A 12,763-nucleotide genomic window follows, 5' to 3' on the forward strand; every position below is an offset into this window, starting at 1 on the left:
GATGATAGTGCTGAGAGCAGAAATAGCTCATTGCTAATCCTCAACACGATGTGTCAATTCCCAGGCAATCAGAAACAACAACATATGGCAAGTCGCTTTATGTTTTGTTGCTGTGCAGATCAAAGAACATTAAAAAGAGGGAAAGCGGAGGTGGGGTTGGGGGGGGGGGAGGTGAGGGATGGGGGTTGGTGGTTCAAAGAAGGTGATTAGACTAGGTAACTCATATAGAGAAAACCATTGGGGATGGACATTAAACGCAGAATGGCCTTATCTTCATTCTGGAACAGTTGTTATTCTATTTGCATGTCAGCCATGGCTCAGCTGGCAATGCACTGACTTCTGAGTCTGAAGGTTGTTGCTTCAAATCCTACCCTGGAATTTGCACACAAACATCAAGGCTGACACACCAAATGCAGTAGTGAGTGGGTGCTGTACTGCTGGATCAGATAGGAAACTAAAACCCCTCAGATGTATGTGAAAGGTCTCACTGTGCCATTCTGAGGAAGAATGGTGACTGTGGAGGTGGCTTCCAGTGTCTTGCCTATCCCTCAGCCAACATCACAAAACGATTATCTAGTTATTTTCACACTGATGCTAATTGGACCTTGGTGCAAGCAAATTGGCTGTCACATCTCCTAAACTATAACAGTCACTCCACTCCAAAATTAGCAGAATGTCTTTAAACGACTTTGGGGTGGTCTTATTCTTACTGTAATTAATTCTTTCACCCTTATTCGTTTTCAGGTCTATAGTTTGACAGAGAACAAACTACTTACCAACATACTTGTTCCAAAATACCAGCTGTCAAAAAAAAATACAAAGCTGGTTAGATGCATCAACATCGGTTGTCAAATGAAACAAAATAGCTTTCACATTACTTGGAACAGAATGGGGAAAGCATTGGATTTTTTAAAAAAAGTCAATTTGGAGGAAGAGGCCAGTCTTCTTTATGGTAAATCCCTCCTTCTCATTATCATATCTTAAACTCACAAACAATTGTTTGTCCATTTGCATCCATACCACCTGCCTGCCATATCCTTCAATCGCACTTATTAACCAGATTGCACAATTTATGTTCCCTAGAATTCCGAGTACTCAAGGTCATGGACATATTTTTCAACTCCTGTCATAATTTAAAATGTTGTAATAGAATCAACACAATTTCCATTTATCCATGTCCGATAACATCTGCATTCAGCATATTTTTTTTCTGTGCTCTATTATGGGGTTAAACTCTTGTTAAGCACACATGCAAAGCTATAATTCACGATGCTTTCTCTTTTTGTATTTGCAACAAAATGCAGGTTTGAATGACACATCTCCAGCAGTGAATCATTTCACTTCACTGCAATTAAAACTACTTGTCAAAAGATCAGCAATTTTGCTTTTGGTTCAATTTACAACAATAACTAGATTACGCTTTTACTGGGTAAATGGCAGATTTCAATACATAACCATAGCTACTCTTTCCAAATCTCATCCTGAGTGGTAAAATCACCAGTCTTATCAGATTGTAGGGCGGCTCTCTCTTTAGAGTGAGATGACTGGTGGTAATTTAATCTAAGGGTCACCATGCCTTAGCTGAGGGAACAGGTTGAGAAGTAGAGTCTTGCATGGTAACCTCAGTTGGTGCAGGAATTGAACCCATGCTTTTGGATTGCAAACCTGCATTGCGAACCAACCATTCAGCCATCTGAGCTACCCAAATCCCATGAACAAGCAACACACTGCTGAAGATCACATCGGTCAGACTAAATAGTAATTAAGTCTAATTATACACTTAAAGAGGCAAAGTGGACACCAAAAGTACACATAGATTAATTGATTATTTAAAATCTTTTCTGGAAGTAACAGACAGTTCAAACTCTTGATGGCTTTTTCAGAAGCTTTTAACTGGCTCTTTGACTATTATAAATGAGGTTATGATTCTTCCACAAGGTCCCATCACACTGGCCTGGTGAAGCCAAAAGACAGTAAAATGTGAAAAAGATCAGCCAGATTTATATTAACTGTTATGAACATTCAAGCTGGATGTGAACAGGGACTGCTTCAGTATTGGAGGAATTGTTAATAGGCAAAGCTGAAACATGGCCTGTCGGGATTTTATTTTTCTTCAGTAATTACAGCAGTGACAGATTAGATCCTTGTAGTTGTTTTATTTATGATTTGAAATGTCAAAAATATGAGACATGATGGACTTACTGTATTGAAATAAAAGCAAAATCACAATATAGACTGGAAATCTGAAAGAAAATTTCATGCACTTCCTATTTTGTTACCAGGCTGTAAGTTGGGAAGAGTGTATTGGCAGATGACGAGGGAATTTCAATTGAGCTTTCCGCATGAAACACTTCCTCTTCTTACTAAAGTTGCACTACTGCCAATTCCATGCTCTTGGTTTCTTAACTTATGACACTGTTTCCTTGCATCTTACTTAGAATCTGTAGGTGACTTAGTTTACAGCTCTGCAAAATGTGGTGATCAGAAATCAGTACCTGAATCACCATACATGCATCCACTGTTTTAGTTTTGGACAGAACCTGGTTTCTCACTCGTGTTTCCATTTTCATTGCGACAATGAGTACTTGGTGACAAACAGCAGCAGTCCTCCCCAGACTAATTATTCCAGTGGGAGAGTTGATTGGAAACAAGTATTTCTATTCTTTATCCAAACGCCCAGACGCCAACTGCAGCAAAGCTACAGCTACCTAAGGATCACATGTAAGTCAATAGAGCTATTGGAATAGGATTCAGGTGCAGGAGGCAAGTGAGAGATGGAATCTTGAGCATCACTGTTCTGATGCAGTACGGTGGCTCGGTGGTTAGCACTACTATCACACAGTGCCTAGGACCCGGGTTCAATTCCAGCCTCGGGTGACTGTCTGTGTGGAGTTTGCATGTTCTCCCCTTGTCTGTGTGGGTTTCCTCCGGGTGCTCCGGTTTCCTCCCACAGTCCAAAGACGTATTGGTTAAATGGATCACCCATGCTAAAACTGCCCCATAGTGCGCAGGCTGGGCAGATTAGCCAAGGGAAAGGCAGGGTTGGGTCTGGCTGGGAGGTCAGTGCAGACTCGATTCTGCACAATAGGAATTTTATGATGGCTTGGCAGCTTATTATCCTAAGATTTTATACGAGCAACAAATTATGCTTCAATTGTAGGGGGGTTATTATGAATTGAGGTGTGGTTGCTATCATGGTGGTCTTGGTCCTCACCAAATAAAAGATGACTTGTAAAATCCATTCTGGAGTAAACAGTGTGGCATTCTACACATTAAACTTTACCAATGCTTTGAAATTGCTCCAATATTTTAAGGGATATTAAATTAGGATTGGAGAGAGATTAATGTCTTTCCTCTGGTCTTCTGTGCCCATCAAATTCCATGATTTAAATAGTGTAATATTAGTAAATTGTTAATAAATTATCATTTTTGGCGTGTCATGAACCAACACATTGAGGAGGCTGCAGAATACTCACAGTTTTATCCAGTGAACCGTAAATCTCGTTTGCCTCTTCAAATACGCAGTCTTCTTCCATACATTCTCTTTCCAAATTTCCAGCTTTAAGCTCTTCCAAGAAGGAATTAGCCCGTTTTCTAATTCTCAATACATCACTGGCATGGTTTTTTGGTAAAAATACTGGGAAATGAAATGAGGAATTGTCATTAATAAACTGTTGCTTTGTGAGACACTATACAATTTACACCATGGAATGTTGCATCTCTACCAGAGTGTAGGGTCCAGACAGCTGATGGCATCATTGTTAATTGTAAAGTCATTAAAATGGGTGATTCACAAGAAGCTAGAACCGGTGGACAGCAGATCTCTCCAAGAGTTGAGGGCATGGAGGAGATCCCAAAGTTAGAAAAGGGCGAGGCTGTGCAGAGACTTGGAGACAAAAGATGAGAATTTTAAAACTGAGGTGGTGCCATCGAAAATCAGTGAACACACAGGTAATGAGTGAATGATGCTTAATGCAAGTTAGGAGGCAGCATTTTGGATAAATTGAAGTTTGTGTAAGGTGTGTAAGTTTGTGTAAGATGGGAGGCCAGCAAGGAGAACATGGGAATTATCAGATTTCGAGGTAACAGAGACAAGAGATGAGTTGAGGCAGTAGCAGAGTTGGGCAATGTTACAGAGGTGGAAGCTGGTGATCTTGCCAATGAAGCAAACTTGTTTGGAAGTTTATTTTGTGGGTTGTTATGGTATCAAGGTAGTGAACAATATCAAGACCGTCTGTAGCGGGTTCACAGTGTGTCACTCGTACAAGAACAATGTACCATTCAAAGAAGGGAATTCTCCATCTGCACAAGGCCAATGTGCCATTTGTTCCAAGATCAGGTAATGTTTGTACAAAGGCAGTGTATAGTCCACATTTATCAATGCCCAATCTGTATCAGTGTACCATTTATCCCAGGATAATGTGACACCCACATCAAGAGTGTGTGCCATGTATGCAACACAATAAATATTGACATCTCACACTGACCTGAGGAGCTGGGCACTTCCATATAACATGTAGCCATGAGAAATATTAAGCAACAACTGCAGGTCTTCATCATTCTTCAAGCCTTCACCTGCAATGCGAAAAGACTATGTCATGCGCTATGGGATAACAACAAACCAGGCACAGTCTCAAAGATTTCTGTCCTTGCTCTTCAATATTTCAACAAATGTATCCATCTCTTCTGAGCCTCGTGCATTTCTACACTTTCTTTTACATTGTCTCATGTTGTTGCTTGCTACAGATTTTTTGTTCACTCTTGCAAACATGACTTTTATCCTCATTTCACAACAAATCCAAAAACCAAATTCAGTTCAAAAAATGCATTTGCCAAACAAATGTCAACATTGCAGAAAATTTACAACTTACCTCTTTGTAGGCATGTTTGGATTGTCCTGTATATTAATTTTCTAATTGTGAAGTTCCAAGAGGCTCTCCAATGGCAGCTGACATTCCTCTGAGAACACCAGTCTGTCTGGCAGTATGACAGACCTTGTATAACTCCAGGCCCAGAGATGTTGGCTGCAAATTGCAACATTCAAGTGGTGGTGACAGCAGCCTCGTGCATCAGTTGAGTGTGACCAGTAAGGGCACTATCTGCACCCAGCGTCCTGACTAGGGATAATCAGACTCTTGTCAATGGATACGAGGGCACCATCAGAATTAAATGCTGAAAGGACATCCCAGGCAACTGACAAACCTCCTTAAGCGCAGCATGGAAGTGATTAGAAAAGCTTCGATGGACTTCAATGAAGTGAACTAACTGCTGCATCTTGGCTTCATTTGTTAATTCTTGATGTCACCGTGTGTATTGATGTATGGGATTTAGTGTGCATGAAATGTAGAGATCCATGGCAGATTGATATAGGAATTGTGAACAAGACATTGCCAGGCTCATCGAGTGGGATGTGCGTGAGTTCTTATATTGAATCATGAGCTCAACAAAGACTCAAAAACGTATTGAAACATGTCATGTCCTGTACCTGAGCACTCAGGTCAGATTGTGTAACATAAGTTCATTATAGACCTGATTCTGTATTATTACAAGCTGCTACCATTGGAAAATCCGATTGTCGCCATCATGCCTTTGGAAGACACAGTTGAAAAGGGTTTCAGGTACATCAATATAAGCTGAAACAACTGCTGATGCTGTAAAACAGGAAAAGCTCAGTAGGTCTGGCAGCATCTGTAACGGAAAAAACACAGTTAACATTTCAGGTCCGGTGACCCTTCCTCAGGACTGGTTCCCCACAGATGCTGCCGAACCAGCTGAGCTTTTCCAGCAACTTTGTTTTTGTTTGTGATTTACAGTATCCGCAGTTCGTTCAGCTTTTATTGATGTACCTGAAGCCTTTTTCAACTGTGTCCTCTAAAGGTATGATGGCGACAATCAGATTTTCCAATGGTAGCAGCTTGTAACAATACAGAATCAGGTCTATAATGAACTTATGTTACACAATCTGACCTGATTGCTCAGGTATACGACATGACATGTTTCAATATGTATATGAGTCTTTGTTGAGCTCATGATTCAATATAAGAACTCATGCACATCCCACTCGTTGAGTCTGGCAGTGTCTTGTTCACAATTCCTTTGTCAATCTGCCTTGGATCTCTACATTTCATGCACACTAAATGCCATACATCAATATACACAAAGTGATATCAGCCAAGATGTTAGTTAGTTCAACTCAATCTCTACTGAATGCGCAGGTACCATGGTTAGATGATCATTGAGGCTTTCCCAATCACTTCCAAGCTATGGATGAAAGAGCTTTCTCAGTTGCCTGGGCCCCATAGGCAGCTTTGGAGTCTCCTGAAAAATTGGTTTATGACCTTACCCTCTGTTGAACTAACACCTGTCTTTTATCATTACGCCTTGTCTCCTGCAACCTGCTTTTGTATGAATCTTCATGTGCGCATCCTTCCTCTAACAAAAGCTTAGGTCGTATTGTATCTGAGCTGGGGCTTGTGAGAGTCACATCAGGTGACAGTGCATTTTTCAAGATCAGCCCACACTGTTCCCTCTCCCCACCTGACATAATCTACATGCTGACAGTCACATTCTGCAAAGCTGAAATGAAAGAAACGGTCAGCAATTCATGAAGTTGATAACAAGTGGTTTCCACTAGCTTCTGTTTTCTGATGTTTCTGAGTCTAAAGACCTGCTCGCAGCATGTTCCACCACTGTATGAACCAACCTGTTGAGCACTAACTGTCTACTTCTGGTTTCAATCGATTTATGAACGCTGAGCTGAAGAATTTGTCAGGTATTGACAACAATACTGTGTCGCTGTTGTTGCAATAACTGAGTTCCCCCTTCTGTGATAAAGAAGCTTTATAAATCAAAGTTATGTTGCTGTTGGTAATTCATTCACTACTTCCAAGTCCTCAGTTTGTCTTAACACTAATCTCTGTATTATGGGAACTCTGGGTACCCTGGTTCCAAACAGGGGCCCAAAACAGTTCATAGTATTCTAGCTACGGTATGATTAAAGCCTTGAATAGTTTTAACAAAACCTTATTTTTATACTCCATTCTCTGAAATAAAGGCCATTTGCTTACTTTATTACTTGCTAAACATGGATACTAACTTTGTGTTCTATGCACAAGGACTCCCAAATCCCTCTGTTCCATAGCTTTCTGCAGGTTATCTCCTTGTAAATAATACTCAGCTCCTCTATTCTTCCTGCCAAAGAGCATAACCACATATTTCCCCACATTGTGTTCCATCCATCAAGTTTTTGGTCACTGGTTCCACCCGTATTCCTCAGCAGATTCTGCGTGTCATCCTCACCACTTGTTTCCTACTTCTTTTTGTGTCTTCTGCAAACTTGGCTTTAGTAATGTACTTTCCAAGTCATTTAATATATATTGTAAATAACTGCATCCTCAACACTGATAGCGTGGTAATCCACAGGTTGCTATCCTGAAAATACCTCTTTATCTCAACACTATGTCTTCTTTGTTAACCAATCTTTGATCCATATCAATAGATTACCTGCAACATAATAGGCTGTTACTTTGAGCTGTTGAGATGTTAAGTAACCTAATGTTTTATAAGGTACTATACATCTTCTAAAAGTCTAACCATAACTATTGCTTCTCTTTTAACTATCATGCTTGTTACCTCGTCAAAGAATTCTAATAAATTTGTCAGCCACGACTTCCCATTCATAAAGCCATGCTAGCTCTGCTTGATCATACTATATATTTCCAAATGCTCTGCTGTTATATCTTTTATAACATGCTAACTTTTTGCCAATTACAGGTATTCAGCATCTGCCTTATTATTGCCTTTCTTTTGTCTCCCTTTTTAAATAAGTGTTACATTGGCAGTATTCCAATCATCTGCCTTATTATTGCCATTCTTTTGTCTCCCTTTTTAAATAAGTGTTACATTGGCAGTTTTCCAATCATCTGCAACTCTTCTTCAGCAATTTGTTTTTGTTTGCAACCCAAGTTCCTCCCTCTCAAACTGAATGCTAAATTCTACATGTTAGAGTCACCGTTTCTGAAGGGGATCTTTTACTCTTATATCATTTATTAAACCTGCCTCACTGTACATCACCAGATTCAAAATAACCTGATTCCTGCTTAGATCCACAACACATTGTTTTAGGAATGTCCCATATGCACTCTTGTAAATTCTTCCTCTGCCAATCTATCCCAGAGTACATGAAAGTGAAAGTCATCCATGATTAAGTACGACTGTTGTTACATGCCCACATTGTCCTGTGATTTATTCTCTGTCCCATCATATAGCTAGTTAGGGGACTTATGGACCATTTCTGCTCGCGTCTTTACACTATCCTGTCGGCAACTCTCTCAATTATGGAAAGTTCTTGTATCTTTACCTCTAAACTCATAAGTCTTTATTCCAGTTTACTGATTATTGAAATTTTTACATATCATAACCCACTAACTAAAACCTGGCTTTTTCCCTCTAAAACGTCTTATTTTAAATGCGCTACATAATTTCCAGCCCACTTTGCCATCTAGTCTACTTAAGTCTACCACTGATCTCCTTTTGGTTTGCTTCTTACCTGTACCTCTTTCCTTTATCAAGTCTTCTGTTAAACCCTTTTTTTAGTAAACCTTGCTCCCAAAATCTCCATTTCAATCTTTGCTCCCTTTCCTTGTGAATCGGTTTTACTATCTTAATAAGCCACACTGTGTCCTCAAACTCTATTCACCTAGATTTTGATACCTCAACAGTGATTTGTTTTGGAATTTGTTTCCACTTTTGCTGCAGCACTTTAAGATAAAAGATCTCTTTTCAATTCCCTCTCCTTAAATAAACGTACCAAGTTGTCAGAGTCTGGGAAGACCAAGATAAAAGAAATTGTGTAAAGGTGCGATATTAGCCCCTCAAATTGCTTGATATTTCTGATTTGGACAGTTCCTCATGGAGTCATTCATTTACTATACCTAATATGTTGCTGCTAGTTGATCAGGAAGGTTCATGGATTTTTGATTATTTCCAAATTGGACAGCCGTGAACATGGAGCAGTCTTCACCAGAGATGGGCTCCAGGAAAGAATCCAATGTCCTCAAATGGAGTGGAGTAATCGACAAATTTCATTATAGCCCAACGTTATGCAAGGTCTTGCATCAAAGTTTTCCTTCTTGACAAGGTCTTAAATAAGCCAAATATCCTGCATTGACATCCTTTAACGTCTTATTTAATGAACTGATAGAGATATTGGGTCATTACCTGCTTCTGTACTTGACGTTCTATGCAATACATCATAATGTGCATTTATAATATTATGAAAAGCAAATAATGAGCGAAATGGACCCGTTCCCTTAGGAGTTGCTCAGGAAGTGACAGAAGGCTAGGTTGGACTGATGGACCTGATGATATTTATAAAGGATGATGGCGAAGTGGAAGGCAAGAAGAAAATTTCAGGAGCGGAGCCAAAGTAACAGATCTTTTGTGCTAATGTTGGTAAAGTAAGGCTTGAATGAAAATGTCAAAGTATGTAGAAGTAGGATGTTGCAAAGTGTGATTTAACATTCAAAAAGTGATAGAGTGGTTGCAGTACAGAGGAGATCATTTGGGCTCATCACGTCTATGCTTACTCACCTCGACAGTTACTGAGTCAGGCCCATTCCTCCACCTCTATCCCATATCCCTACATATGCTTACTCTTTAGAGGGCTTATCCAATTTCTTTTGCACACACCAATCATATCTATTTGCTCTTAAGCAGTGTATTCCAGATCCGAACCACTCTCGCACATGACAGCAATAAATCCAGACCAACCTATTCGGTAAAACAATTTGCCTTTGACAGATAGCTCAAATGCTTTGCATTACTTTCAATGTAATTACCTATTATTCTACTGAATAAATCTCATGTTTTCACATCAGGTAAGTCATTGAATAGATAACGATCCTTCGCACGGGCCTGAGGGTATCACTGACTCATTACACAGGCCCGAGGATATCACTGACCCATTACACAGGCCTGAGGATATCACTGACCCTCTGCAGGCCCAAAGATATCACTGATCCATTACAAAGGCCTGAGGATATCACTGACCCACTGCACAGGCCCGAGGATATCACTGACCCTCTGCAAAGGGCCAAGGATATCACTGACCCATAGCACAGGCGTGAGGATATCACTGACCCTCTGCATAGGCCTGAGGATATCACTGACCCACCAGGGGCCTGAGGATTTCACTGACGCATAGCACAGGCCTGAGGAAATCACTGACCCTCTGCACAGGCCCGAGGATATCACTGACCCACCAGGGGCCTGAGGATATCACTGACGCATAGCACAGGCCTGAGGAAATCACTGACCCTCTGCACAGGCCCGAGGATATCACTGACCCTCCACAGAGGCCCGAAGATATCACTGACCCATAACACAGGCCTGAGGAAATCACTGACCCTCCGCACTGGCCTGAGGATATCATTGACCCTCCACTCAGGCCCAAGGATATCACTGACCCTCTGCACTGGCCCGCGGAATACACTGACCCACAGCACAGGCTAAGGCACATCACTGTCGCAGTCCAGATCTCTGCTTTTGCAATCAAAGCTGAATTGAAGGCGAGAACACTCCATTTTGTTGTACCTTCAAAAATGATTTGTCCAGAAAAATCCAGTTGTAACACTTTACATTGGAAGGCTTTTTGTCTTGGTGAACCCAACTAAATGCCTGAAAATACTCAGTTAATGACTAACTTCAAATATTTACTCAGAGCCCTGTAGCAGAGCAGGCTGTGTTCATGAGTAAATAACCAACGACCGACAAATCTCCACAGCAGTTTGAGGATATTTTGTTCAAACAGCATCTGCATCTCTTACAGGAATTCTCTGAGTTACCATGATACGAACATTAGTGCAGCGCAAGGTGATTAAAATACTGGGAAAAACACTGTCTAACCTTAAATGAGTATCAACAGCAGCATGCTTTCACAGTGTGCCCCTCAATTGAGGCCACTGTTGACCATGAACTTGTGCTCACAACTTGCTCTGTTTGATTCCAAACGCCCTCCCATATAGTCTGTATTAGTCGCCCTGCGAGACTCTGAATGAGTCGTGAGAAGAGACAGCAGAGGCATTATATATAACAATTTTCCAAAAATCATTTGAAGAAATAATTAGAAAGTGCAAGAATTTCATTTTTGTGCAAGTAACAGGAAAATGGTCAAGCTAGGAAGTGAAAGGTCACCATAGCGATATCTAGTTCTAAGCAAAATTCTGCATCCATAATATGGAAAGGCATCTTTAGAAAGGTTTAGATTGATCGAAGACCTGTATGGATTTGTAAATGGCAGCGTTTGCTTGATTTACTGAATCTTTGGATGAAATCGATTTTTGAATCGATTAAAGGAATGCCATGGGGCTAATATAGCGGTCACATTTATTGATCATGTCCAATTTGGTTAAGACAGGTCTGAAACATAAGTACATTCAATTCCCTGGCATGCAATCATCTGCAGTATTGTTCACAACACCCGATGTCAAACTCGAAGGAAAGACACCACTGGCAGGAGTGATGTGCAGCATAGTATTCTGATTTAAAGTGACAGGTCAATTAAAGGAAATGTCACAATGGAGGAAGGAGAAAAATAAAATTCAGAACATTTCCAGTGACATAATGTGTAAAGATAGCAGATGGCCCTCGGCTGGAAAATGGTTTCATGTTGTCTTGTAGTAAATGGTACTACTGGTTAGTGTCTCTCTGATTACTTGGGTCCATGAGAAGACAGGTCCCTGTGGTCATTCCCAGGCTGGTTAGCTAGGAGCTGTAGAAGTCAGAGTCATCCAGCACAGAAACACACCCTTCGGTCCAACCGGTTCACGCCAACTATAATCCCAAACTAAACTAGTCCTACCTGCCTGGGCTAGGCCCATATCTCTCCAAACATTTCTCATTTGTGTACTTATCTAAATGTCTTTTAAACGCAACTGTACCCACATGTGCCATCTCCTCTGGAAGTTCATTGCACCCATGAACCACTCAGTACAAAAAAATTGTCCTTGATGACTTTTTAAAATCTTTCTCCTCTCTCCTTAAAAATATTTCCCAAGTATTGAAATCCCCCATCCTAGGGAAAACACATCTGCCATTCAGCTAATTTATACCCCTCATGATTCTATAAACCTCTATATCACTCCTCAGCCTCGAACGCTCCACTGAAGGAAGTTCCAGCCTATTTTTACAATTCAAACCCTCCATTCCCGGCAACATCCTGGTAAATCTTATCTGAACTCGCTCCAGCTTAATAATATTCTTATTATAACAGGACAACCAGAACTGGGTACAGTGTTCCAGTTCAGGCCTCACTAACACCCTTAACAACCTCAACAAGACATTCCGACACTTGTGTTCAAAGGTGTGAGCAATGAAGGCATGTGTGCTAACCATCTGTGGAAACACCATTTCCTTTTGGTCAATGGTGACCTTGCAGGATGTTGATAGTGGGGAACTCAACAATGACAATGCTCTTGCATATAAAGAGGAGACAGTTGTATCCTCTCTTATTGGGGGTGATCATTTTGGCATTTGCGCAGCGTGAATGTTGTTGGTCACATCAACTCCTGCCTGAATACCCTACGAAAGTGTGGACTGCTTCAGAATTCAGTGGTGAGCTCTTGACAAGTGAGGCCAAATGACAATGTTGACTCCTGACTGCCCTTGAATGCTTTCTTCATGGCAGCCTGCTGTATCTCTAGGTGAACAGAAAAATAAAAGCTCCACAGCACTTCATTAAAGAGTAAGGATGGTCTCCCTCCTA

General features: G+C 40.8%; 1 protein-coding gene across 1 annotated transcript in view; it reads right to left on the reverse strand.

Moving 5' to 3' along the window:
* Positions 1–10,709, reverse strand: part of LOC125458035 (uncharacterized) — a 65,480-nt gene extending 54,771 nt beyond the window's left edge. Inside the window, exons 1-4 of the mRNA XM_048542912.2 lie at positions 10,594–10,709; positions 4,488–4,575; positions 3,477–3,637; positions 777–801 (exon numbers count right to left, since the gene is read on the reverse strand). Of these exons, the coding sequence (XP_048398869.2) occupies positions 777–801; positions 3,477–3,637; positions 4,488–4,560 (259 nt within the window). The 5' untranslated portion in view covers positions 4,561–4,575; positions 10,594–10,709. The remainder of the gene's footprint in view (positions 1–776; positions 802–3,476; positions 3,638–4,487; positions 4,576–10,593) is intronic.
* Between the last annotated feature and the right edge of the window lie 2,054 nt (positions 10,710–12,763).

This window comes from Stegostoma tigrinum, chromosome 14 (genome assembly GCF_030684315.1).
Source record: "Stegostoma tigrinum isolate sSteTig4 chromosome 14, sSteTig4.hap1, whole genome shotgun sequence".
Taxonomy (NCBI): Eukaryota; Metazoa; Chordata; class Chondrichthyes; order Orectolobiformes; family Stegostomatidae; genus Stegostoma; species Stegostoma tigrinum.